The sequence below is a fragment of the Battus philenor genome, unplaced genomic scaffold (assembly GCF_028537555.1).
Source record: "Battus philenor isolate CCGP_79_NKW_IND1 unplaced genomic scaffold, ilBatPhil1.0.hap1 SCAF_34, whole genome shotgun sequence".
Classification (NCBI taxonomy): Eukaryota; Metazoa; Arthropoda; class Insecta; order Lepidoptera; family Papilionidae; genus Battus; species Battus philenor.
Genome location: NW_027181698.1, coordinates 663,425 through 665,988, shown reverse-complemented (window position 1 = coordinate 665,988; position 2,564 = coordinate 663,425). Strand labels below are relative to the sequence as shown.

Below are 2,564 nucleotides of genomic sequence, written 5' to 3'. Positions count from 1 at the left end.
TTCGACTCTCGATGTTGTTCGCTCGGCCAAACGAGCTAGAGAGGCCGTCATCGCCGTCTCCCATGACATCAAGGCGGCATTTAATAACGCCTGGTGGCCAGCTTTATTCGAGGGCCTCAGGTGGATCGGCTGCCCTCGAAACATTTTTTCAATTATCGAAAACTATGTTCAAGACAGGGAAGTGGTTTTAGATTACGCCGGGGAACGAGTTACCAAGATGCTAACTAAGGGCTGCGTTCAGGGTTCGGCATGTGGCCCGATTATGTGGAACATTACCCTGGACGAGCTTCTCGAAATAGATCCGCCTGATGGATGCCACTTGCAAGCGTTCGCCGACAACGTCTTGCTCATTACACACCACACTCGCGCTGATGACCTCCAAGAATTAACCAACTCCGCGCTTGGTAAAATTGTTGAGTAGGGTGAAAGTGTTAAGCTAATCTTTGGCCCCGAAAAAACACAAGTTATTGCATTCACACCCACAGCCAAAAAATGCTCAATAAGAATGGGCCAATACTGCCTTCCGTTTATACACGACTTCAAACTTCTGGGAGTCATCATTGACGAGAAATTACTATTTAATAAACATGTTCAGCACACTATCAAAAAAGCCTCGCGCATATTCAACAGACTTTGTCTTTTCTGTAGACCAACATGGGAGGCACATTCCGAGAATATCAGGACAATCTACATCAGTGTTATTGCGCCAATTATGACATATGCTGCTGGCATAAGGGGGCAAGCGGCTCTAAAAAAAGGAATAATAAGGCGGTTGTTAAGTATGCAACGAGGCTTTGCCATCAGGATCACACGGGCGTTCAAGACCATATCCACCACAGCCGCTCTAGCACTCGCAGAACTCACCCCACTCGACCTCAAAGTTCGGAAGGTGCAGGCACTGGAACTCACAAAACTTACCGGCGTCTCTCACCTTTTACCTTGTGATACAATTCTAGAGTGCCCTACACCACTACACAAATTACTGCACCCTGCTACCAGAGTATCCATTTCTGTTCTTTCCCCCTCTAAAGATCGTAATTACACTCCAACCTATCCCCATGCTTTGAATATATACACTGATGGGAGCAAGCTGGAGGACTCCTCCGTGGGAGCGGCATTCGTTGCTTTCCTGGAAGGTCGCCAGACCGCTTCCAAAAAATACAGACTTCACTCGTTTTGCTCGGTCTTTCAAGCCGAGCATCTCGCCATTTTGAAAGCCTGCTCGTGGGCCAGTTCAACATACCCGAACACATACACAATTATTCACACGGACTCACAATCGGTCATCGCCGCACTGGAGAATAGAAGCAACACCCACCCCATCGTCACACAAATTCACACTCTGATACACGCACACGCGTCACCTACATTACACTTTACCAGGGTCAAAAGCCACACAGGCGTCGTCGGTAACGAGGCAGCCGACTTGGCAACAAAGAGCGCGGCCGCAATGCACTCTACACTGGCTTATGTCTACTTCCCAATGAGTTTCGTGAAGAGCGCAATCCGCGCTGAACACAACCGCATTTGGCAGGCTAGATACGAGAGCTCGGTTTAGGGTCGACATACCGTAGGACTCCTTTCAAAACTCACCGACATAAACAAACTGCGAAAACTCATCAAGATATCTTTCCATCTCATACAACTACTAAGCGGGCACGGGTACTGCAAGCAGTACCTGCACCATTTTAAAATAATCGATAATGAGACTTGCCCATGTGGCGACTCCACAGTACAGACTTTTGATCACTTACTCAGCAGACACTGCTCCCGATTCGCATCCAAAAGACGTAACTACGTGACCTTATGTGAAAACCGTAATATACCTCCGTTCAGCTTACCGGACCTTCTCAAGAAAAAATCTACAGCAGAACCTTTTGATGAGTTGGCCCGGCACATTGTCCTAAATCTCAAGGCATTTAACGGTCTGTAGCGCTTTGGCAGCGACTTGAAATAAAATAATGTAGCAACTAATATGTAATTGAGTATTCCAAATTGTATTGTTAATATATATAAATTTTAGCTGTATTTACCCATAAGAGAAAATTGTGTAAGAAAAATTGTAAAAAATTATAAAACGCTGTCGTGCCGCGCAGCTGGAAGAAGAGAGATCCGTATCAAATAGCGGCAACCCTCTCCCAACTGTCTGCGTTTAGTTTGAGCGAAAAATAAATATTGTAAAAAAAAACACTAGCGATACAAATTAAAATTAATAAAATAAAAAAGTTTGGAAAAATGCTCAAATCACGCCCATTCCTAAAAAGTCTCACCCTTCTACGTTGTCGGACTTACGACCTATATCAATCGTGTCATTTCTATTCAAGGTTTTGGAACGCTTAATACATCAGTCAGGAATTTATACAGTTAAGTACTGTATAAAATCCTGACTAAAAATAAGGTCCTTAATCCCCTTCAATTCAGCTTTCGACCCGGTCGCAGCACTACCCCTACTCTAGTTTATATTGCAGATGACAAGAGACAAAGTATGGAGAGGGGGAAATTAACAGTTCTTGCTCTCCTTCATTTTATTAATGCCTTCAACACTATTGATTTTAATGTCCTGC

At 44.5% G+C, this 2,564-nt stretch overlaps 1 protein-coding gene across 1 annotated transcript; it reads left to right on the top strand.

Moving 5' to 3' along the window:
* Positions 1-781: 781 nt before the first annotated feature.
* LOC137927578 (uncharacterized) lies at positions 782-1,558 on the top strand. Its single transcript, XM_068771351.1, has one exon. It carries the CDS (start codon positions 782-784, stop codon positions 1,556-1,558), a length of 777 nt encoding a protein of 258 aa, XP_068627452.1.
* The last annotated feature ends 1,006 nt before the right edge of the window (positions 1,559-2,564 follow it).